At 35.8% G+C, this 23603-nt stretch overlaps 1 protein-coding gene across 1 annotated transcript in view; it reads left to right on the forward strand.

Annotated features, from left to right (window-relative positions):
* The window catches only part of KLHL4 (kelch like family member 4), a 108938-nt gene that overhangs the window by 80112 nt on the left and 5223 nt on the right, over positions 1 to 23603 (forward strand). The window contains exons 7-9 of the mRNA XM_001500704.6: positions 6779 to 7003; positions 10894 to 11056; positions 12843 to 13055. Of these exons, the coding sequence (XP_001500754.2) occupies positions 6779 to 7003; positions 10894 to 11056; positions 12843 to 13055 (601 nt within the window). The remainder of the gene's footprint in view (positions 1 to 6778; positions 7004 to 10893; positions 11057 to 12842; positions 13056 to 23603) is intronic.

Consider the following 23603-nt stretch of genomic DNA (forward strand, 5'->3'; position numbering starts at 1 on the left):
GCAGCTATTGTGAATGACTGGGAAAAAGCATTGCCTACTGAACTGACAATTTATTATGAAGTAGTGATAATTTACTGTGACAGTATTGACAGTATACTATGGTAGTAAACTTGGTATTTCAGTAACTGAGAAGAAAATGAACTTTTAACAACACATAAATGAGGTAATACCTCAGAATTTATTCTTAATTAAAACAAAAAATAAATAATAAATAATTCTATTCTAAATTATAATTCTTTATAATAGTTATAATAAATTACAATTCTTTGTGCTATCATCACAGAATATTGAATGAATCAACCCCAAAGATCTATTTAAAAGGAATTTTCATTCTTGTTCCTTTAGGCATTTGTATTTTAAATCAACACACACTCACACACAGACACACACCCCAAACTGAATAAAATAAAAGGGCATAAATTAATATATGGAATGGTCATGGGTAATTTAAACCATAATGGATGTGTAAACAATAATATGTTCCAAGGTAATATTCTGTTGTAAAATATGGTGTTCGACATCTGTGTTAGTACTACTAGTAGCCTAGTATAGGCAAAGAAGCCATTATGAGTGTATAAACTATATACATTAAATAAACTATTTTATTCTGACTCTTCCAGTTGGATCCAGGAATGGTAAAATATTACCCTTGCCCTGTCTGCCAGATTGGAGAATCATCCAAGCTACTACTTTAATTTGAGTTTCAGTCACTGATTCCATGCTATAAAATATAGGTACACAAAAGAAGCCTGTCGGCAAAATGGCAGGGTGAGCTGACCCGGGATTCTCTCCCCTCCAAAATACAACAAAAGATTGGAAGAACTGAATTTCAGAGAAGAAAAATAATGCCAGCTCATTAGAGACCTACAATACCAAGAAGGCAGAGATCATAAACTTTGCTTACACCTTCGGAGGCACTGGAACTGTACGAGAGAACATCGCTCCCTCCCCTAGAGTCTGCCATCGCTGCGGCATGGGTCGGGAAGGAGCGGGGGAGGGGCCGCGCGACCAGGGGTTCATCCAGGACTCCTGCCACTGATTCAGTGGAGACCTGCTGACGGGGGAAAGCTTCCGTCTGCGGGGACCCCATAAATCAAGGGCCTTGGGAGACCAGAGAACAGAACTGATCTGAACCCAGACCGGCACATGTGAGTAACAGCCCCTCCCCCCCAACGAAGCCAGTGGGCGCAGCCATCTTGCCCCAAGGCGGAGAGCTCATAACACGCCACTATCGACCCCCATCTAGTGGCGACAGGCTGTAACTGCAACTGAATTCTACCACCGTGAGAAAAAACCGCTCCTCTACCATCCAGCAATTTATAAAAGCCCCAGACCAGAAGGAAAACAATAAAAACACAGAATTAAGTCCTGAGGACTTGGAATTAGGTAAACTAAGTGATAATGAATTCAGAGCAGCTATAATCAAAAAACTCAATGAGGTAGAGACAAAGATAGAGAAACAAGCCGAGTTCTGGAGTTACTTCACAAAAGAGATTGAAATCATAAAGAAGAATCACTTGACATGAAAATACAGAATTACTTGAGATGAAAAACACAATGGACCAGATAAAACAGAATACGGATTCCCTGAATGCCCGTGTAGACAATCTAGAGGAGCAAATCAGCATAATCGAGGACAGACAGGCTGAATGGCACCAGACAGAGGAAGAAAGAGAACTAAGAATTAAAAAAAAATGAGGAAAATCTCCGAGAAATAATGGATTCAATGAGGAGTAAGAAAATAAGGATCATAGGAATTCCCGAGAATATGGAAAAGGAAAATGGAGCAGAAAGTGTGCTTAACGACATTATTGAAGAGAACTTCCCAAATCTAGGGATCAACGGAGAAATGTGTGTAGAGGAGGGTTTTAGATCTCCTAGATTTGTCAATGTAAAAAGAGCTACCCCAAGGCACATAGTAGTAAAGTTGGCAAATAGGAATGATAAGGAAAGAATACTCAGGGAAGTAAGGCAAAAAAAGAGAATAACCTATAAAGGAGCCCCTATCAGACTGTCAGCGGATTTCTCTACAGAAACCCTACAAGCTAGGAGAGAATGGAGTGATATATTCAAAGCTTTAAAGGATAAAAACCTTCAGCCAAGAATACTCTATCCAGCAAGAATTTCCTTCAGATATGAGGGAGAAATTAAATCTTTTCCAGACAAACAAAAGTTAACGGAATTTGTAACTAAAAGCCCTCCATTACAAGAAATCCTCAAGAAGGCTCTCATACTTGAAAAAGGAAAAAAGGGAGAAAGGGGACACAATCCACAGACTAGGGAGACCGATGGATAGAACCAGAACAGGATAGCAAATATTCAATTATAGCATTAGGGTAAAGGTAAGGAAACTACCAAAACAAGGACCATCTTAGCACTCTAACTACAAATGAATAAGACGAGTTGGAATAAAAAATGAAAATAATTATTTAGGAGGGGAAGAGCAAAGGTTCTAAATCAGTATTGGTCAAGTAGGTAAGAGACCACCAGAGAATAGACTATATTATACATGAGATTCTAAATACAAACTTCAAGGTAGACACTAAAATAAAGTACAGAACAGAGTCACAAATCATAAATAAGGAAAAATCTAAGAAACCCAGCATAAGAAATTGCAGTATTAAATGGGTAGGATAAAGCACACAGGAAAAGAAATGCAGGAAAACAAGATAATGAGCGATAGATTAACAGCATTAAGTCCACATGCATCAATAATCATCTCAATGTGAATGGACTGAACTCTCCAATAAAAAGACACAGAGTGGCAAAATGGATTACAGAACACGATCCAACAATTTGTTGCCTCCAGGAAACACACCTCAGCCCCAAGGACAAACACAGACTCAGGGTGAAGGGGTGGAGGACAATACTTCAAGCAAATAGCAAGGAAAAAAAGTCAGGTGTTGCAATTCTCATATCAGACCAAGTGGATTTCAAAATAAGACAAGTAAAGAGAGACACAAAGGGACAATCTATAATGATCAAAGGGACACTTCATCAAGAAGAAATAACGCTTATAAATATCTATGCACCCAACACAGGAGCACCAAGATTCATAAAGCAACTATTAACAGACCTAAAGGAAGATGTTAAAAACAACACAATAATAGTAGGGGACCTCAACACCCCACTCACATCAATGGACAGATCATTCAAACAGAAAATCAACAAGGAAAGAGTGGAGCTAAATAAAAAACTAAAACAATTGGACTTAATAGACATATATAAATCACTCCACCCTGAAAGAGCTGAATACACATTCTTCTCAAGTGCACATGGAACATTCTCTAGGATAGACCATATGTTGGGAAACAAGGCAAGCCTCTACAAATTTAAAAAAATTGAAGTAATACCAAGCATCTTCTCAGAGCATAGTGCTATAAGGCTAGAAATTAATTACAAGCAAAAAGCTGAGAAAGGCACAAAGATGTGGAGACTAAACAACACACTACTGAACAAGCAATGGATCATTGAAGAAATTAAAGAAGAAATAAAATAATACCTGGAAACAAATGAAAATGATAGCATGCCATAAAAACTCATATGGGATACAGCAAAAGCTGTATTAAGAGGAAAATTCATCGCAATACAGGCACATCTTAACAAACAAGAAAAATCCAAACTAACCAACCTTAAAGCACACCTAACTGAACTAGAGAAAAAAGAACAAATGAAGCCCAAAGTCAGCAGAAGGAGAGAAATAATAAAAATCAGAGCAGAAATAAATACTATTGAAATGAAAAAGGCAGTAGAAAGGATTAATGAGACAAAGAGCTGGTTTTTTGAGAAGATAAATAAAATTGACAAACCACTAGCCAGACTTACAAAGAAAAAAAGGGAGAAAGCTCAAATAAACAAAATCAGAAATGAAAGAGGAGAAATAACAACAGATTCTGCAGAAACACAACAGATTAAAAGAGAATACTACAAAAAACTATATGCCAACAGAATGGATAACCTAGAGGAAATGGATAAATTCTTGGACTCCTATAATCTCCCAAAGCTCACTCAAGAAGAGGCAGACAATTTGAACAGACCAATCACAAGGAAAGAGATTGAAACAGCAATCAAAAATATCCCAAAGAATAAAACCCCAGGACTAGATGGCTTTCCTGGGGAATTCTACCAAACTTTCAGAGAGGATTTAATACCTATCCTTTTCAAGCTATTCCAAAAAATTAGGGAAGATGGAACACTTCCTAACACATTCTATGAGGCCAACATCATGCTGATCCCAAAACCTGACAAGGACACCACAAAAAAAGAGAACTACAGGCCAATATCACTGATGAACATAGATGCAAAAATTCTAAACAAAATTTTGGCAACCAGAATTCAGCAATTCATCAAAAGAATCATATATCAGGATCAGGTGGGATTCATACCAGGGACACAGGGATGGTTCAACATCTGCAAATCAATCAAAGTGATACACCACATCAACAAACTGAGGAATAAACACCACATGATCATCTCAATAGATGCAGAGAAGGCATTTGACAAGATCCAACAGCCATTTATGATAAAAACTCTGAACAAAATGGGCATAGAAGGAAACTACCTCAACATAATAAAGGCCATATACGACAAACCCATAGCCAACATCATACTCAATGGGCAAAAACTGAACCCCATCCCCCTGAAAACAGGAACGAGACAAGGATGCCCTCCATCACCACTCTTATTTAACATAGTACTGGAGGTCCTGGCCAGAGCAATCAGGCAAGGAAAAGGAATAAAAGGAATCCAAATAGGGAGGGAAGAAGTGAAACTCTCGCGGTTTGCAGACGACATGATCTTATATATAGAAAACCCCAAAGAATCCATTGGAAAACTCTTAGAAGTAATCAACAACTACAGCAAAGTTGCAGGGTATAAAATCAATTTGCATAAATCAGTAGCATTTCTATACTCCAGTAACGAACCAACAGAAAAAGAACTCAAGAATACAATACCATTCACAATCGCAACAAAAAGAATAAAATACCTTGGGGTAAATTTAACTAAGGAAGTGAAAGACCTATGAAAATTACAAGGCCTTTCTGAGAGAATTGGATGACGACATAAGGAGATGGAAAGACATTCCATGTACATGGATTGGAAGAATAAACATAGTTAAAATGTCCGTTCTACCTAAAGCAATCTACAGATTCAACACCATCCCAATCAGAATCCCAATGACATTCTTTACAGAATTAGAACAAAGAATCCTAAAATTCATATGGGGCAACAAAAGACCCCGAATTTCTAAAGCAATCCTGAGAAAAAAGAACAAAACGGGAGGCATCACAATCCCTGACTTCAAAACATACTACAAAGCTACAGTAATCAAAACAGCATGGTACTGGTACAAAAACAGGTGCACACATCAATGGAACAGAATTGAAAGCCCAGAAATAAAACCACACATCTATGGACAGCTTATCTTTGACAAAGGAGCTGAAGGGCATACAATGGAGAAAAGAAAGTCTTTTCAACAAATGGTGCTGGGAAAACTGGAAAGCCACATGTAAAAGAATGAAAATTGACCATTCTTTTTCACCATTCACCAAAATAAACTCAAAATGGATTAAAGACCTAAAGGTGAGACCTGAAACCATAAGGCTTCTGGAAGAAAACGTAGGCAGTACACTCTTTGATATCAGTATTAAAAGGATCTTTTCGGACACCATGCCTTCTCAGAGAAGGGAAACAATAGAAAGAATAAACAAATGGGACTTCATCAGTTTAAAGAGCTTCTTCAAGGCAAATGAAAGCAGGATTGAAACAAAAAAACAACCCACTAACTGGGGAAAAATATTTGCAAGTCATATATCTGACAAAGGCTTAATATCCATAATATATAAAGAACTCTCACAACTCAATAACAAAACATCAAACAACCCAATCAAAAAATGGGCTGGAGACATGAACAGACATTTCTCCAAAGAAGATATACTGATGGCCAATAGGCACATGAAAAGATGCTCATCATCGTTAATCATCAGGGAAATTGAAATCAAAACTACACTAAGATATCACCTTACACCCGTTAGAATGACACAAATATCTAAAACTAATAGCAACAAATGTTGGAGAGGTTGCGGAGAAAAAGGAACCCTCATACACTGCTGGTGGGAATGCAAACTGGTGCAGCCACTATGGAAAACAGTATGGAGATTCCTCAAAAAATTAAAAATAGAACTACCATACAATCCAGCCATCCCACTACTCGGTATTTATCCAGGGAGCTTGAAGTCAGCAATCCCATAAGTCCTATGCACCCCAATGTTTATTGCAGCACTGTTTACAATAGCCAAGATGTGGAAGCAACCTAAGTGTCCAGCAACAGACGGATGGATAAAGAAGATGTGGTACATATATACAATGGAATACTACTCAGCTGCAAAAGAGAACAAAATCATTCCATTTGCAATAACATGGATGGACCTTGAGAGAATTATGTTAAGTGAAATAAGCCAGCGAGAGAAAGATAATCTGTGTATGACTCCACTCATGTGAGGAATTTAAAATTATGGACTAAGAACAGTTTAGTGGATACCATGGGAAAGGTGGGGTGGGGGGTGAGCACAAAGGGTGAAGTGGTGCACCTACAACATGACTGACAAACATTAATGTACAACTGAAATTTCACAAGATTGTAACCTATCAATAACTCAATAAAAAAAAGGAAAAAATAAATAAAATAAAATATAGGTACATAAATATAATGTGAATGATGCCAATTAAAAACTTTTATACAAGTGGTTTTTACCATTGTTCAATATCCCTTTAACAGGTACCACAACAATTGAAAAATATGATCTCAGGACCAACAGCTGGCTACATATTGGCACGATGAGTGGCCGTAGGCTTCAGTTTGGAGTTGCAGTTATTGATAATAAGCTCTATGTTGTGGGAGGAAGAGATGGTTTAAAAACTTTGAATACTGTGGAATGTTTTAATCCAGTTGGCAAAATCTGGACTGTGATGCCTCCCATGTCAACACACAGGCACGGCTTAGGTAAGAGTTTAATGTTATAGAGGCATAACTTGGAGATATTGCAGGTTTGGTTCCAGACCACTGCAATAAAGTGAATATCACAATAAAGTGAGTCACACGAATTTTTTGGTTTTCCAGTACATATAAAAGTTATGTTTACGTTATACTGCAGTCTATTAAGTATGCAATAGCATTATGTCTAAAAAACAATGTACATGCCTTAATTAAAAATACTTTATTGCTAAAGATGCTATAACCATCTTGTGAGCCTTCAGTGAGTAGTAATTGTTTTGCTGGTGGTGGGTCTTGCTTCCATGTTGATGGCTGCTGACTGAGCAGGGTGATGGGTGCTGAAGGTCGAGGTGGCTGTGGTAATTCCTTAAAATAAGATAAGAATGAAGTTTGCTGCATGGATTGACTCTTCCTCTCATGAATGATTTCTCTGTAGCATGTGATGATGTTTGATAGCATTTTACCCACAGTAGAACTTCTTTCAAAATTGGAGTTAGTCCTCTCAAACCCTGCTGCTGCTCTATCAACTAAGTTTACACAATATTCTAAATGTTTTGTTGTCATGTCAACAATATTCACAGCATCTTCACCATGAGGAGAATCTATCTCAAGAAATCACTTTCCTCATCCATAGGAAGCAATTCTTCTTCTATTAAATTTTTATCATGAGATTGCAGCAATTCAGTCATATCTTCAGGCTCCACTTCTAATTCTAGTTCTCTTGCTATTTCCACCACATCTGCAGTTACTTCCTCCATTGAAGATTTGAACCCCTCAAAGTCATCCATGAGGGTTTGAATCAACTTCTTCCAAACTCCTGTTCATGTTGATATTTCGACTTGTTCCCATGAATCATGAATGTTCTTAATGGCATCTAGAAAGGTGAATCCTTTCCAGGTTTTCAATTTACTTTGTCCAGATCCATCAGAGGAATCGCTGCCTATGGCAGCTATAGCCTTACGAAATGTATTTCTTAAATAAAAGACTTGAAAGTTTAAATTGCTCCTTCACCCATGGACTGCAGAATAGATGTGTCAGCAGGCATGCAAACAACATTAATCTTGTACATCATCAGAGCTCTTGGACGACCAGGTGCATTGTCAATGAGCAGTAACATTTTGAAAGGAATCATTTTTTCTGAGCAGCAGATCTAAACAGTGGGCTTAAAATATACAGCAAATTATGTTGTAAACAGATGTGCCATCACCTAGACTTTGTTGTTCCATTTATAGAGCACAGGCTGTAGATTTAGCATAATTCTTAAGGACCCTAGGATTCTCAGAGTGGTAAATGAGCATTGGCATTGCTGGTTTGTCACCAGCTGCTTTAGCCCCTAACAAGAGTCAGCTTGTCCTTTGACCCTTTGAAGGAAAGCATTGACTTCTCCTTTCTAGCTATGAAAGTCCTAGATGGCATTTTCTTCTAATAAAAGGCTATTTCATCCACCCTGAAAATCTGTTGTTTAGTGTAGATGCCTTCATTCATTATCTTAGCTAGATCTTATGGATAACTTGCTGCAGCTCCCACATCAGCACTTATTGCTTCAACTTGCACTTGTATGTTGTGCAGATGGCTTCTTTCCTTAAACCTCATGTGCCAACCTCTGCTACCTTCAAGCTTTTCTTCTGCAGCTTCCTCACCACTCTCAGCCTTCACAGAATTGAAGAGAGTTAGTTAGGGCCTTGCTCTGGATTAGGCTTTGGCGTAAGGGAGTGCTGCGTCTGGTTTGATCTTCTGTTCAGACCACTAAAACTTTCTCCATATCAGCAATAAGGCTGTTTGCTTTCTTCTTATTCATGTGTTCACTGAAATAGCACTTTTAATTTCCTTTAAGAACTTTGCCTTTGAATTCACAACTTGACTCACTGTCTGGTGCAGCAGGCCTAGCTTTCAGCCTGTCTCGGTTTTCAACCTGCCTTCCTCACTAAACTTATTCATTTCTAGCTTTTGATGTAAAGTGAGAGACATGTGACTCTTCCTATCACTTGAACACTTAGAGGCCATTGTAGGATTCTTAATTGGCCTAGTTTCAATATTGTATCTCAGGGAATAGGGATGCCTGAGATGAAGCAGCCTTGTATTAAAAGAGGGAGGGAGACTGAGAAATGACCGATCTGTGGAGCAGTCTGAACGCACGCATATATCAAATAAGTTTGCTGTCTTATATGGACACAGTTTTGGCGCCCAAAACAATTATAATAGCAACATCACAGATCACCATGACAAATATAATAATGAAAAGTTTGAAATACTGCGAGAATTACCAAAACGTGACACATTGACATGAAGTGAGCAAATGCCGTTGGAAAAATGGCACTGATAGACTTGCTCAATGCAGGATTGCCACAAATGTTCAATTTATAAAAAAAACGCAATATCTGCAATGTGTAATAAAGTGAAGCACAATAAAATGAGGTATGCCTGAATAGTTTCTAAAGAATGTAAACTTAGAAGAGCTTTATAAAAATTAAATTCAGCTACATATTATTGGGATTTAGCCAAACCCTTTAGTCAAAATGTCTTCAAAATGTTGAAAAGCTTAAGCAAATAGTAAAAGCCTGTGAAACGTTTTTCAGATGTCATACTTGTTAATCCTGCCTCCCTTCTCCCAGTATTTTAAACTGCACCCCACTTTAGAAAGGATAAAATCTTTAAGAAGGAATATATTACTGAGCAACATAAAATTACAACAGGTAGTTTTTTTCTAAGCTCAAATTTAGCAAAAAGGGCACTTGATGATGGAGAGACATTGTCTTTCTTGTTAGATGAATCATGTTCTTTCGCATTAGAAGTAAATCTATATTTCAGCAAAAGCATCAGGATACAGGTCCAAGGCAGGGATATTTAGAAAAATCACTTTGATTGAGACCAGCTCTAAGTTATACTTAAGTCAGAGGTTCCCAAGAAGTTTAGGAAAGATGAAGCGGAGACTTCTGGAGCAGTGGGAAACTTTTATTCTCCTAAATATGTCAGGGTACATCTTTCTTCATGCTAGACTCCATACGTTTTCAATATCATAGAGTTTGTTGGGGAAAAAAAAAAGAACAATCGCCTTGTTTTTTAAGAACTTTTACACCAAAAAGTGCTCAATGCTAAAAAGTGGCAGATCTAGCACTGATGTTGTTTGCCCCAAATTATCTGATGAATTGTCTATGTCAAATGATAGACTACATGATTATCCAGTTGGGTTGTGTCAGTGTGATTCCTAGATGTACCTTGGAAACATATCTTACAGAGAAATCAGAGCAAGTTTTTAAAATCTAATTGATATTACTAACGAGGTAGGAGAGGTGATGAGGACAAAGCACTGAGACGGATTGAGATGGTGAAGAAGGTGATGGGGGAGGGAGCCAATTATGTGAATTCCCAGAACAGATGAGAAGCAGTTAGAAAGGGGCTATTCATAGTATCTAATAGAACAAACTTCCAACTAAACCTCAAAAAGCCCTATTTAGTTATCTCACGGGAATCTTTCTTGATCTCTATAATAAAAAGCAGGGATTAGAAAGACCTACCAGTAAACCCACAATTCTAAGATTTATCTAAGATTCAGTATCATCTCATCTATCCCTTACATTCAAAAAATGGCATTCAAATTATGACAGGAATAAAATCAGCTTCCTTTTTCTATTACATCCCTAGAAATGATGCGTTCCACTACCTCCTTTGACTTCATTATTATGAAACCCTTCCATGATATGGTAACTATGCTGGAAAATTTCCTAGGGTTAAAGTACCATATTTAGTTTCATATCAAGATCAGCAAATTATTCATGTGTACACAAAATCATTTAAAAAACAAAAATAAATTTTTAAGGAGTCAGTAGCTTGCAAAACAACACAGTATCCATTATGTGTGACATACCCAAGTGAGCCCTCATGCTATTTTTATCCTTTAGGTGTAGCCACACTTGAAGGACCAATGTACGCTGTTGGTGGTCATGATGGATGGAGTTATCTAAATACTGTAGAAAGATGGGACCCTGAGGGACGTCAGTGGAATTACGTGGCCAGTATGTCATCTCTTAGAAGCACAGTTGGTGTTGTAGCATTAAACAACAAGTGAGTAACCCAACATGCATGCTCTTTCCTCCCAGGTCATGTGGGACAGCATTTCAGTGATATGATCCATCAATCTGTAAGCATTCCCAATGATCAGGAGATCCTAGTTATCAATAATAAAAGGACTTTGTTGAAAACCTTCCTTCATTATGATGAAAAATACTTGTCTAAAAGGAACATTTAATTGAATATTCCATAGTCCCTTCCTACTCAAGTGTGGTCCTGGGACCAGGAGCATCAATATTACCTGAGATCTACTTACAAATGCTGAATCTTAGCCCCACCCTAGACCTTCTGAATCAGAACTGGCATTTTAACAGGATCCTCAAGTGACTTATGGGCCCATTAAATTTGAGAAGCACCTTTGTAGGCAAACCAGTTCCAATTTTACCCTCAAGAAGCTACCACTTTTTACATTATGACTAAATCTTATCAAAACTTTGGTCTATCTTTGTAAAAGGGCAGATCTTTTTTGTTCTTTACCATTCACTCTCCTGAGTGTTCAGGGTTCCCAACTCTAGAATTACATCTAGTCCCATCTTTCTGATCACTTGCCTATGACAGCAAACTAATATAGTGAAACCTGATAGTGTTAGAAGTTGCTAGCAGCTTGAATTGTTACTTCCTCCAGGTAATTGTGTGGTTTCTGACAAGAGACCTTTGGAGATAATGACCAACATATAGGAGGGACTTGAGTGATGAGAATTTCAGACACCAGGGTGGGTCAGTGGCAGGAGACAGCCTTATCTATCTGTACTGACTATGCTTAAAGCCAATATCTCATCATATAAATGAGTTCAGTAGAACTTTCGACACAGATGATTTTTAGCACCTTGTAGAAGTAGGGAATGTCAATAGTTAAGAGGAGACTCAGCCTTACAGTGTCTTAGAGCTTAAAATATTCCTAAATCAGATTATCTCTGGCCTGACCTGAATGATATCAGCTTACTAACACTCTCCTAGCAATTACAGAACAAGCTGAAATCACCAAATTTGACTAATTTTTGTTTTGTTGATTTGCTGTTGTTCACAACTGAGCATGAAGGGCAGTTTTAGACATATGATTTAGTAAATGTTTATCTTCTTTATTGAGGCAGCATTAAATTTAAATTAGAGCAAAAATACTACTCACCAAAGGAAATAGCATTTTAAAGTTTATGGGATTAATGTTATCGCTAATGTATCTTCCTAAGAAACAATCTGGTGTGTAGGTTCTATACTATTCCCTCAGTTGTTTATTGTTAATGTCTTCTTAGTGACAAATGTTTTTATATTAAATAGTTTATAAAAACAGGGATTCTAATGCTAGGCAATTGAACCTAGCTAAAGTTGTAGGATTGCTGGAGTTGGTCTTTGGAAACATCCTACTTTTTTTGTTTTTAATTTACAGCTTTATTGAGTTATAATTGACAAATACTGCCAACACTTTTGATATCTCCATTCTTTCTCAGTAGTTAATTTCCCATGGGATCTTTTAATCTAGTATGTCAAAGTAACTTTCACAAAAATGATTAAGTGGGGAGGTTTGAGGTAGGATAGACCTTGACAGGTGCCGTCAGGTTAACCATCCATTCACAAACTCAGGCCATCCATTACAAAATGCTAAGAGAGTAGAATACATAGCTAAAAACTTGAAATGCTTTGTGCAAGATTCTTTCACTTTCACTCTATGCACAAATTGCAAACACTATATGGAAATTTATATATATATGTATATATATATATATACACACACACAAACACACACACAAAAACATACATACATACACATTTGTCTTTTTTCCAGGCTATATGCTATTGGTGGACGTGATGGAAGTTCCTGCCTTAAATCAATGGAATGCTTTGACCCACACACTAACAAGTGGAGTCCATGTTCTCCAATGTCCAAAAGACGCGGAGGTGTGGGAGTTACAACATACAATGGATTCTTATATGTTGTCGGGGGTCATGAAGCCCCTGCCTCTAACCATTGCTCCAGGCTTTCTGATTGTGTGGAACGGTAAATGTTTCTATTTATTTATGTATGTACTTATTTGATTATTTATTTTTTCAGAAATGAGAAAGACTTTTGGGCTACCAGAAAGTAGTCTTCCAAACATGTGTTAATCCATTCAGAGGATTAATACTTCGTAAAATTGCACTTACTCCTAGGTTCATAATATTTTGAAGAAATCCTCCAGATGTGTTTTAGATCCATCTTAAAGAATATATTTAAAAAATGCTTTTATTGATAGGGACCTTATAAAATAAAGAGAGAAAATAGATGTAAGATTAAAGAAATTTTGTGCAAAGCTATAATCACTCAATCCATTCACCAGCTCAAATCAAAATAACTTTACTGTTCTGAAAATAAAATCAATCTTCAAAACATGAAGACTTACCACGACAAAACATACAGAAAGAATTCCTAAACAGAGATGTTAATAATTTTCTGAACAGTGACTCTATGGCATTAAGTATTTAATTTCCCAAAGCTAACTTCTTTGAATGGGAGACATTAATTTGGATAAAGTGTGATATGTTTGTTAAAATAAGTCATTCATGACATTAAGTTATACTTGCACATTCCCTTTCTAGATAGAATCTATCTACCTATCTCTCTCTATATGCAAACATAATAGTTAAATAATATTAACCTAATTAACCAAGTGACAAATTTAAAGTCAGTAAGGTTATCAGAATTCAGAAGACAGAGATGAATATGGGATGGTGTTCTCAATGGAAAATCATACAGTAGGTAGAATTTGAACTTTGTAAGCATAGAAAAGAATGGAGGGAATTTCAGGTCTAGGAAAAAGCACGACCAAAACCATGGAAGTAAACAAGAAAGCTTGATAGATAAGGGCAGAGACTTTAGGTTGAAATATAATTTGAAGGGCAGTTCAAAACACAACTAACAGATTGTTTGATAGCCTGAAATGTCAGGGTGAAAGCTTTTGGATTTTACCTTGTAGGCAAAGGGATAATTAAATTTGGGGGACAGTGGAATATCACAAAGAAAGCAGTTTGGAGGAAATGATCTAACAGTGATATATAGGATAGAATGTAGGAAGAGACTAAAAACAGGAGTAAGAACACTGTTATTTTTCTTCTGAGAAACATATAACTGAAATATAATGGATAACGTTAATACTTTCTTATAGGGAATAATTGAACTGTGGTAGTTTTTTGAAAAAAAGTTTAATCTTAAGAGACCAGCTCCTTGCTACAGCGTATATCTGGAATGCTTCTCCTGAGATCAGTTTTTAAGAGATGCAAACAAAATTTATTTTCACTTTATGCAAAACATAAGGTCAATCATTGCATCAAAATATATTATATATATTAGATTATAACCAATATAAATATATTATAGCCAAATATATGTGACACTGAGATTATCGGTACCAGTTCTCCCCAGTTAACAAAGTAATAGTTGATCACCTCTTTATTAAGCTAGATTATTTTTTAGTGTGGCAAATATACATCACATAAAATTTACCAGTTTAATCATGTTTTTTGAAGAGTGGTACCTGAGCTAACATTTGTTGCCAATCTTCTTCTCCCCAAAGACCCCCAGTACATAGTTGTATATTCTAGCTGTGGCTCCTTCTGGCTCTGCTATGTGGGATGCTTAGCTTGATGAGTGTTGCTAGGTCTGTGCCCAGCATCCTAACCAGTGAAACCCTGGGCTGCCAAAGTGGAGCGTGCCTTTGGGCCAGCTCCTAACCATTTTTAGTTATACAATTCATTGGCATTAAGTACGTTCACATTGTTGTGAAAACATCACCATCATGCACCTCCAGAATTTTATCTCCTCAAATTGAAACTTCATTCTCATTAAACAATAAATCCCCCTTCCTCCCTCACCTCAGCCACTGGCAACTGACATTTTACTGTTTCTATGAATTTGACAATGCTACATACCTCTTAAAAGTGGAATCATAAGTACTTATCCTTTTGTAACTGGCTTATTTTACTTAGCATAATTCTTCCTGTTTCATCCATCTTATACTATTTGTCAGATTTTTCTTTTTTAAAGCTGAACAACATTACATTATATGTATATACCACAGTTTGTTTATCCATTCATTCATCAATGGATAGTTGGGTTGCTTCGACCTTTTGGATGTGAATAATGCTGCTATGAACATAGGTGTGCAAATGTTTGAAACTCTTTCAATGCTTTTGGATATATACACAGAATTGGAATTGCTTTTATCATATGGTAATTCTATTTTTAAATTTTTGAAGAACTTTCATACTGTTCTTCAAAGTGGCTACCCCATTTTATATTCCCATCAACAAAGCAAAAGGGTTCCAATATATGCACGTCATCAGCAACTCTTATTTTCTGTTTTGTTTTGTTTTGAATGGATTTGAAGTGGTGTCTCTTTGTGGTTGTGATTTGAGTTTCCCTACTGGTTAGTAACATTAAGCATCTTAAGAGGTGCTATTGACCATTTGTATATCTTTTTTAGAGAAATGTCTATTCAAGTCTTATGCCTATTTTTTAATCACATTGTCTTTTTGTTGTTGAGTTGTAGGAGTTCTTTATATGCTGTGTATATTAATCCCTTCTCGCATATGATTTGAAAATTGTTTCTCCCATTCTGTGGGTTGCCTTTTCACTGTGTTAATAGTGCCTTTGATGTGCAGAAGTTTTTATTAATTAAATGCAATTTATTTTTTATTTTGTGGCATGTACTTTTAGGGTCATATCCAAAAAATCGTTGCCAAACCTTGTCATGAAACATTTCCCCTATGCTTTCTGATACGAGTTTTGTAGTTTTGGCTCTATGTTCAGGTCTTTGATCCATTTGAATTAATTTTCGCATTTGAAGTAAGGTAAAGAACAAACTTCATTACTTTTCATGTGCTTATCCAGTTTTCCCATCAGCATTTGTTGAAAGGACTGTATTTTCCCCATTGATTTGTCTTGGCTGCACTGTTGAAAATTATTTGACCATGTACCTGACAGTTTATTTCTGGGCCCTGTATTGCACTTCATGGGAGATATATATATAAATATACATATATGTATATATGCACCACACTGTTTTTATTACTGTAGCTGTGTAGTAAGTTTTGTAATCAGGAAATGTGAGAAGTCAAACTTTGTTCAACTTTTTCAAAATTATTTTGGCTATTCTGGCTCCCTGAGATTCCATATGGATTTATAATGGACTTTTAATTTTTGCAAAAAATGTTATTGGGATTTTGATACAGATTGCAATAAATCTGTAGATAATTTGGGGTGGTAGTGACATCTTAACAATATTGTGTCTAATCCAGGAACATGAGGTAGCTTTCCATTTATTGGTCTCTTTAATTTCTTCCTTTCGAACGTGGATGCATTTTATTTCTTTCTCACCTAATTGCTGTGACTAGGACGTTCAATACTATGTTGAATAGAACTGATGAAAATTGTCATTCTTATCTTGTTCCTGATCTTAGAGAAAGAGCCTTCCATCTTTCACCACTGAGTATGATGTTAGCTCTGCGTTTTCCATATATGGCCTTTATTATGTTGAGGTAGTGTTCTTCTATTCCTAGATTGGTTACTGTTTTCATCATGAAAAAATGATAAATTTTGTCATGAAATTTTTTCTGCATCAGTTGAGACAATCGTGTTTTTTACCCTTTCATCCTGTCAATTTGGTGTGTTACATTGATTGGTTTTTGTAATGTGACCCATCCTTGCATTCCAAGAATAAATCCCATTTTATTATGGTGTATAATCATTTTAATAATGACAGTGAATTAATTTTACTAATATTATGTAGAAAATAAGTGTTTGCATCAGTATTCGTTAGAGATATTCATTGGTAGTTTTGTTATAGTGTCTTTGGCTTTGGTATCAGTGTAACGCTGGCCTTATGGTATGAGTTCAGAAGTGTTATTTCCTCATTAATTTTTTGGAAGAATTTGAGAAGGATTGGTGTTAATTCTTCTCTAAATGTTAGGTAGAATTTACCAGTAAAGCCATCTGACCCTAGGCTTTTCTTTGTCAGTAGATTTTTGATCTCCTTACAATTATAAGTCTCTTCAGATTTTCCATTTCATCATGCTTCAGTCTTGATAGGTTGTGTTACTAGGAATTTGTCCATTTCATAAAGGTTATCCAAATTGTTGGCATACAATAGTTCACAGTAGTCTCTTATAATACTTTTATTCAGTAAAATCAGTACTAATGACCCTTCTTTCATTTCTGGTTTTACTTATGTGAGTTTTCTCTTTTTCTTGTACTCAATCTAGCTAAAGGTTTGTGAATTTTCTTGGTTATTTTGCACAACCAACTCTTGATGTTCTTGATTTTCTCTATTGTTTTTGTATTCTATTATTTTTCTATGCTCTAATCTCTGTTATTTCCTTCCTTATGCTAGCTTTGGGTTTGGTTTCTCTTTTCTAGTTTTCTAAGGAGTAAAGTTAGGTTGTTGATTTTCAATTTTTCTCCCTTTTTAATGTAAGCATTTCCAGCTATAGATTTTCCTCACAGCACTGTTTTCTGTACATACTATAAGACATGGTATGTCATGTTTTCATTTTCATTCGTCTCAAGATATTTTCTAATTTCCCTTATAATATACTCTTTGACCTATTAGTTGTTTAAGTGTGTGTTTGTTCATTTCCATATATTTGGAGATATTCCAATTTTCCTTCTGCTATTGATTTATAGGTTCATTCCATTGTGAAAACACCTTGCAGGTTTTTAATCTTTTTAAGTTTATTAACACTTGTTTTGTGCCATAACATATGGTCTATCCTGGATAATGTAGAGTGTTCAATTGAGAAAAAATGCATGCTCTTTTGTTGGCTAGAATTTTTCATATATATTTAAGTCCAGTTGGTCTATAATGTTCAAGTTTTCCATGTAGTTATTGAGCTACTATTTGGCTGTTCTATCTACTTTTGAAAGTGGGGAATTAAATTCTCCTATTATTACTGTAGAGCTATTTCACCCTCTAATTCTGTCAATGTTGTTTTCATGTATTTAGCAGCACTGGTGTTTGGTCCTTTTATGTTTATAATTGTTGTATATATTTTTGTGAATTGACACTTTTATCATTATATAATCTGCTTCTTTTTCTTTCATAAAACTTTTGTCTTAAAGTTTATTTTGTATTATATTAATATAGTCACTCCTGCTCTCTTTGGGTTAATATTTGCATAGAATATCTTTTTTCATCCTTTTGCTTTCGACTTGTGGTGCCTTAGATCTAAAATGAGTGTTTTGTAGACAGCATATAGTTACATCCTGGGTTTGTTTTTTCTTAATCCATTCTGCCAAGGCATGCCTTTTGATTGGGGGCTTTAATCTATTTACAGTTAATTACTGAGGACTTAAATGTTGCCATTTGCTTCTTTATTTTCATATGTCTTATAGAAATATTGTCCCTCATTTCCTCTCTTCTTGCCTTTGTTGTGTTTAGCTGGTTTTTCATAGGGACAGGTTTCATTCCATTCTCAATTCCTTTTTTGTGTATTCTATAATTCTTTTCTGTGTGGTTACCATGGGGATTACGTATAACATCCTAAAGGTTTGCCAATCTGTTTTAAATTGATACCAACTTAACTTCAATTGCATAAAAATACTCTATTCTTTACAGCTCTGCACTCTCCCCTTTGTTATTGAAATCACAAATTGACTTTACATATTGTGAACCCATTAACATAGTTTTATAACTATTTTCTTGCTTTTGTCTTATAAGACCTGTAGAAGAATAAAAAGTGAAGATGCAAGCCAAAGTTAAAATAACTAGTTGTTATATTTGTCTACGTATTTACCTTTACCAGAGAACTTCATATATATCTATGACTTTTACTTCCTGTCTAATATCCTTTCATTACAACTTGAAGTACTCCCTTTAGAATTTATTGTAGGACAGGTTTGCCAGTAATGAACTCCTTTGCCTGATGTTTACCTGGGAATGTCTTAAGTTTCCCCATCCTTATGATGGACAGGTTTTTTTTTTCAAGTAATTTTATTGAGATCATAATGGTTTATAACATTGTGAAATTTTGGGTTTACATTATTATTTATAAATTTATGAATATACTTCATCATGCTCACCCCCAATAGTCTGATTTTTCTCCATCCCCCTAAATCTGTGCCCCTTCTTCCCTTTCACCCAGCCCCCAATCTCTTTCCCCTCTCGTACCACTAATCTCTTCTCTTTATGTGGTGGATAGGTTTGCCAGATAAAGAATTCTCAGTTCACAGGATTTTTCTTTTAGCACTTTAAATAAGTCATCCACTGCTTTCTATCTTCTGCTGAGAAGTTTTTTGCTCATAATCTTACTGAGGATCACTTGTGTGTCATGAATTACTTTTCTCTTGCTGATTTCAACATTATCTCTTTCTCTCTGATGTTCAACAGTTTTATTATACGTCTCAATGTCAGTCTCTTTAGGTTTGTTCTACTTTAAGTTCACTAAGATTCTTGGATTCGTAGATTCATGTTCTCCTCAAATTTGGGAATTTTTCAACCATTATTACTTCAAGTACTCTTTCTTTGACTTTCTTATTCTTCTTCTGGGGCTCCCAAAATGCAGATATTGATCCACATAATTTTGTCTCATAAGTCCCTACAACTCTGTTCACTTTTCTTCATTCTTTTTGCTCAGACTTGATAATTTCAAATGCCTTGTCTTCAAGTTCACTTATGCTTGCTTCTGCCTACCCGAGTCTCCTACTTAAGGCCTCTAGTGAATTTTTCAGTTCAGTGATTTTATATTTCAGCAGCAGAATTTCTGTTCTTCTTTATAATTTATTTTCCTTTGTTGACATTCTCATTGTGTTCATTTATCATTTTCTTGATTTCTTTTAGATGTTTTCCTTTTAAGTATCTGAGCATATATCAGACAGTTAACTTAATGTCTTTATCTTGTATGTCAAATGCCTGTGTTTTTACATGGGTGGTTTCTGCAGATATATTTTGTTCTTTTGAATGAAACTCGTTTTCCTGCTTACTTGTTTCCTTTATGATCTTTTGTTGAATATTGGGCATTTGAAATAATAGATACCTCTCCCAAGCTGCAGACTTGCTCAACCCATAGGAAACCCATCACTAAATAGCAGGTCATGTTTTATACTTGGAACCAGCACAACATAAAGACTTGAGGTCTTCTTGGGCCTTTTCTGAGCTCATGGGCCTCCTGGGCCATTGTGTGTGTTTGTTTTGATCCAATATATACATGGCTGCTTTTAAATGTTTAATTTCCTTAAGAATCTCATCGCTGCTGCTTCTCAGGGCCTTAGCTGCTGTGTTGTAGTCTTCAATCAGTAATCTCTTGCCCCAGGTGTCTATGCATCTATTATGTCCTCACAGCTTTCATGAACCATGTGCACTTCTCCCCATGGTTTTTCCTAGCCAGGGATCTAAGCTGTGCCACTTTTGACTGTCTGAGCTGAGTTAGGCAACAAAGAGAATAATCCCTTAGAAAGCACCCAAATTACATTGTTGCATATCGGCTCTGCTCTTTTATCTCTGGTTCAAGGAAAGGAACTAAGGCTGGGCAACTGCTTTCTTCAATCCATGTGGTGAGTGCTGGGAGGGGGTGGGACAAGGCAAGTAAAAATGTAACAAAATTTCCTACTGATTTAAATGTAGCTTTTTCACGACTAAGCATTTATTTGGTTGATATGGATCTTTGACTGATTTCCAGAACTCCTACAAAGTTACTTTAGCCAGTCTCTGTGTGTTTATTTACTGTTTCTGTGAGGGAATGAGTTCCCAGAGCTTCCTACTCTACTATCTTGCTGACATCACTCCCCAGTGATACAACATTGAAAAGAAGATATAAACCAAATGAAAATCAGATTGAGTTGCCTGTATATTTAAAAGATAAAGATTAATTCACTCTTTTATTTATATCCAGAAGCACAATGATGAAATTATATATAATTACTAATGGAAAGAGCCTTGAAAACCTAGTACATCCCGATCACCATACAGAAGTGAAAGTTGAAGCCCTCTCTGGTTAAATGACAAACAAATGGCAAAAAAACTTTTTCATATAAGTGGAGTTTGTAGAAGTTTGGAAACCAATCATATTTCACTTTCCATTTCAGTATAAAACCAAAAGTTCAGTATATTACACTCAGAATAACTGATAGAAATAAACTTCAAGCCAATAATTTCTACTTTTATTGACACAGAATTTCATCACGTGTACCAAATTGTAAGCCTTTATCCTGTATATGTGTGTGTGTGTGTGTGTATGCCTGGAACTACGGGGAATCATGTTTCACTTTTAGAAAGACCAGAAGAATACAATAGACTCAATATTTGTTAAAATTCATTGTAAGAAGTTGAGAAAAGGATATTCTATCGAAATTTTAAATTGCCTAGACAATTTATTGATGCCTTCTATAGACCACAAAAGATTATAGAAAACACAAAAGGTTAGCTACAAGCCCACCTGTCAATATATACATGCATTGAAAAAACCTATACTTGTATTAAAAAAAGTAAGTGTAGTTTTCATTTTAAGTGATGGTATCTAGGCATTGAATTCTATTCTTATGCCTAAAAATATTTATGTTTCTATACCTGAGAATAACTAAGCCTCATCTTTATAAGACTGTTGGTAATGCACAAGACTAAATCATCTCTTAAGCTAAACAGACAATATCAGGAATTATTATATTTGGGAAAACTTGCTTTGTTCAAAAGTACAAAAAATCCATGTAAAACTAATTATGCTATTTCATGTTTCCATTAATACTTAAAACTATATTGGACTGATAAGTCCATGGGAGGGAGAGTTCCAAGAATGATATTGGTGTGGAGAATTCATGTTGTTCTATAGAGAAATATTAGAAATTCTCTAAAAGGATTTTATACAAAATAACACAATACTCTACAAAATTGTATCTAGTAAATAAAAAGTCATCAAGATTTGTTACTAAGAAAATCAAACCTGACTTAACAATATTTTCTTCTGAATTAAAAGTTAAAGCATGTAAATATATATACAGAGAGACAGACAAAACTCTAAGCCCTTATATGGGGCTGGCCCCGTGGCCGAGTGGTTAAGTTTGCGCGCTCTGCTGCAGGCGGCCCAGTGTTTCGTTGGTTCGAATCCTGGGCGCGGACATGACACTACTCATCAAACCACGCTGAGGCAGCGTCCCACATGCCACAACTAGAAGGACCCACAACGAAGAATATACAACTATGTACTGGGGGGCTTTGGGGAGAAAAAGGAAAGAAAAGAAAATAAAATCTTTAAAAAACTCTAAGCCCTTATACTAACAATTTTCTTGTAAGGAATCCAAATTAGTAAGACACTTTCTTTATATATACTAGATCCATGCTTTTTTTTCTATTGCAGTTAAGGAGGCTTCTTGTTGAATCTTAGTGGTATAACATGTGTTGCATTTTCTTGCTTCCTTGTATCTAAATGTATAGGACTACAGAACTTAGGTTTGGTTCAAAAAAGTGTACATTTCATAAGGAAAATATCTAGAATACATACAATAATTTATTTTTTTTGTTTTTTTTTCTTTGTGCATACCCAAAGCCCTAGTACATAGTTGTATACTCCAGTTGTAAGTCCTTCTAGTTCTTCTATGTGAGCCAGTACAACAGCACAGCTACTGACAGATGAGTGGTGTGGTTCCACGACTGGGAACTGAACTTGGGCCACCAAAGCCGAGTGCACTGAACTTTAACCACTAGACCATCAGGGTTGGCTCCATAAAATATTTTAATTAAATCACCATGTTCTCTCCCATTATTATGCCACAATTTTCCTGGCTTTACTGCAGGAACCCCTGAAATGGTGAAATTCTCTGTTAAGACCTGAAAGAGAGACGAATTGGGCTGCATTTTAAAACTGTAGAGTTCACAGTAAAATTACCCTTACATTGGCTTGAAGTGTTTATACCAATTTAAATAGGAATTGATACATACAACTGGAAAAAATATAAACTCAGTTCATATTTTTTTGATTTAGAAAAGTTCATAAGGCAGACTACAAAATTAAATATTTACATAGTCTAATAATTACATGTCTAAGTTTATTTACTGACATACTTACATTTCCCTATATACTTATTTTTTAAAAAAATTCAGATACGGGGCTGGCCCCGTGGCTGAGTGGTTAAGTTCGCGCGCTCCGCTGCAGGTGGCCCAGTGTTTCGTTGGTTCGAATCCTGGGCGCAGACATGGCACTGCTCATCAAGCCACGCTGAGGCAGCATCCCACATGCCACAACTAGAAGGACCCACAACGAAGAATATACAACTATGTACTGGGGGGCTTTGGGGAGAAAAAGGAAAAAAATAAAATCTTTAAAAAAAAAAAGTCAGATACAATTAAAAAATTTTTTAAAGGGTTAAAAGACACTTCACAAGAACCAAAAAAGGTACAGTATACTAGTTAAAAGCACTGGATTTAGAATCACACAGATCTGAGTTCAAATCCCATGTCTACTATTTGCAAGTTATGTGACCTTGACCCAGTTACTTTACATCTCTAAACATCAGTTTCCTCATGTGAAAAACGCGAGTAATTATAGAATCAACCACATAGAGTACAGTATAATAAATGTTAATGTG

Source organism: Equus caballus, chromosome X (assembly GCF_041296265.1).
Source record: "Equus caballus isolate H_3958 breed thoroughbred chromosome X, TB-T2T, whole genome shotgun sequence".
Lineage (NCBI taxonomy): Eukaryota > Metazoa > Chordata > Mammalia > Perissodactyla > Equidae > Equus > Equus caballus.